The 1,388-nt window shown below is 53.8% G+C and overlaps 2 protein-coding genes across 2 annotated transcripts in view; one reads left to right on the top strand and one right to left on the bottom strand.

Moving 5' to 3' along the window:
• AURANDRAFT_69159 (hypothetical protein) lies at window positions 1-595 on the top strand (the record flags this gene model as incomplete). Its single annotated transcript, XM_009044912.1, has 2 exons — window positions 1-279; window positions 448-595. Coding segments are annotated over 2 exons (427 nt in total), but the record flags the coding sequence as incomplete, so codon positions are not given.
• Window positions 596-1,265: 670 nt separating this feature from the next.
• Window positions 1,266-1,388, bottom strand: part of AURANDRAFT_69158 (hypothetical protein) — a gene marked incomplete at both ends in the record, with an annotated part of 2,252 nt that continues 2,129 nt past the window's right edge. Inside the window, one exon of the mRNA XM_009044911.1 lies at window positions 1,266-1,307. Coding sequence (XP_009043159.1) covers window positions 1,266-1,307 — 42 coding nt within the window. The remainder of the gene's footprint in view (window positions 1,308-1,388) is intronic.

Raw genomic sequence — 1,388 nt, 5'->3', positions numbered from 1 at the left:
CGGACCTCCGAACCTCACGGCGACGGCCTGGCCCGAGCGGCCCGTGGAGGTCGTCGTCGACGACGAGGCGACGGCGCGGTGCTGCTTCGTCAAGGCGCGCTGCGCGCACTTCCTCCAGCCCGCGCGCAAGGACAAGCGCGTCGGCCTCGTGCCGGACCCGAACCTCGCGCTCTTCGTCACCGCGGCCCAGGGCGGCTCGGACCCCATGATCGCGGGCAACGGCGACCTCGTCTCCGGCGAGCGGTACCGCGCGTGCGAACTGCGCCTCGGCGGGGACGCGTGCGCTGGGTCGTAGAGTTTGATGTTGATCTTCCACGACGCCGTCAACGACTCGGACGAGTACCGCTACATTTTGATGCTCCGCGTCTGGCACCCGGAGCTCACGGACACGGAGCGGGCCGCGCTCCAGTTCCTCTTCGACGTCCTCGACGTGCCCGACCTCGTCAGCGCCGCGGAGGCGGAGCTCGCGGGTTTGAGGACGCGACCCGAGGAGCGCGCCAAGCTCGCGCCCGGCGCTGCGAAACCGCAGAAGAACAAGAAGGGCGGCAAGAAGAAGAAGAAGGGCAAGGCGGCGGGGTTCGGGGTAGCGCTGTAAGAGTCGTGGTGGGATGTCTCAGACTTTAGCACTCTCTAGCTCGGTCAAATCGACGTCGTTTTGGCTGATTTTTGGACGAGTGCTTTTCTCTCGTCTAGCCTCACTTTCCTCCTTGTCCACCTTGTTTCTTTTTCTCTTCTCTCCCTTTCTTGTTTCCTCCCCGCACTCCCTCCAACACATTTTATCACACCCCAATTTTTACCACAATCTACACCACATAATCACACACACTATCTTCTCTCACTTCTCACACAAAACACACAATTCCTCCCCACAACACCCCAATTTCATATAATATTAAAAACTATCCCTAACCCCCCATTGTTTCCCACAAACTAATTTTAAATTTAAATTAATGTGTGTGGAGATGTGTGTATTAAAAAAAAAAATTAATGTGTGTGTGTGGAGATGTGTGTGTGGAGAGTGATGTGTTTGTTTTGGAAAATTAATGTGTGTGTGTGTGGAGAGTGTGATGTGTCTGTTTTGGGAGGTTGAGTGTAATGTGTTTGTTTTTGGAAAGTTGATGTGTGTGATGTGTTTGTCTTTGCGCTGGGGTAGTTGTGTGTGTGTGTGATTGTGTGGTGTGTTTGTTGTGTGTTAGAGAGGAGAGAGAGAAAAAAAAGAGAGAGAGAGAAAGGGTGGTCGCAAGCGACCCGTCAGAAATTCTTGGTCAGTGCGAAACTGTACCAAAGAGCATTGGTATAGTTTTCAACTAGCAATATATCATACTCGGTCGGTGACCTCACTGTACTGATAACTGCCCCAGCGCAAAGATGAAGAAGCTCAGAACAAG

The sequence above is a fragment of the Aureococcus anophagefferens genome, assembly GCF_000186865.1.
Source record: "Aureococcus anophagefferens unplaced genomic scaffold AURANscaffold_1022, whole genome shotgun sequence".
Taxonomy (NCBI): domain Eukaryota; class Pelagophyceae; order Pelagomonadales; family Pelagomonadaceae; genus Aureococcus; species Aureococcus anophagefferens.
This window is presented reverse-complemented; position numbering and strand designations above follow the sequence as displayed.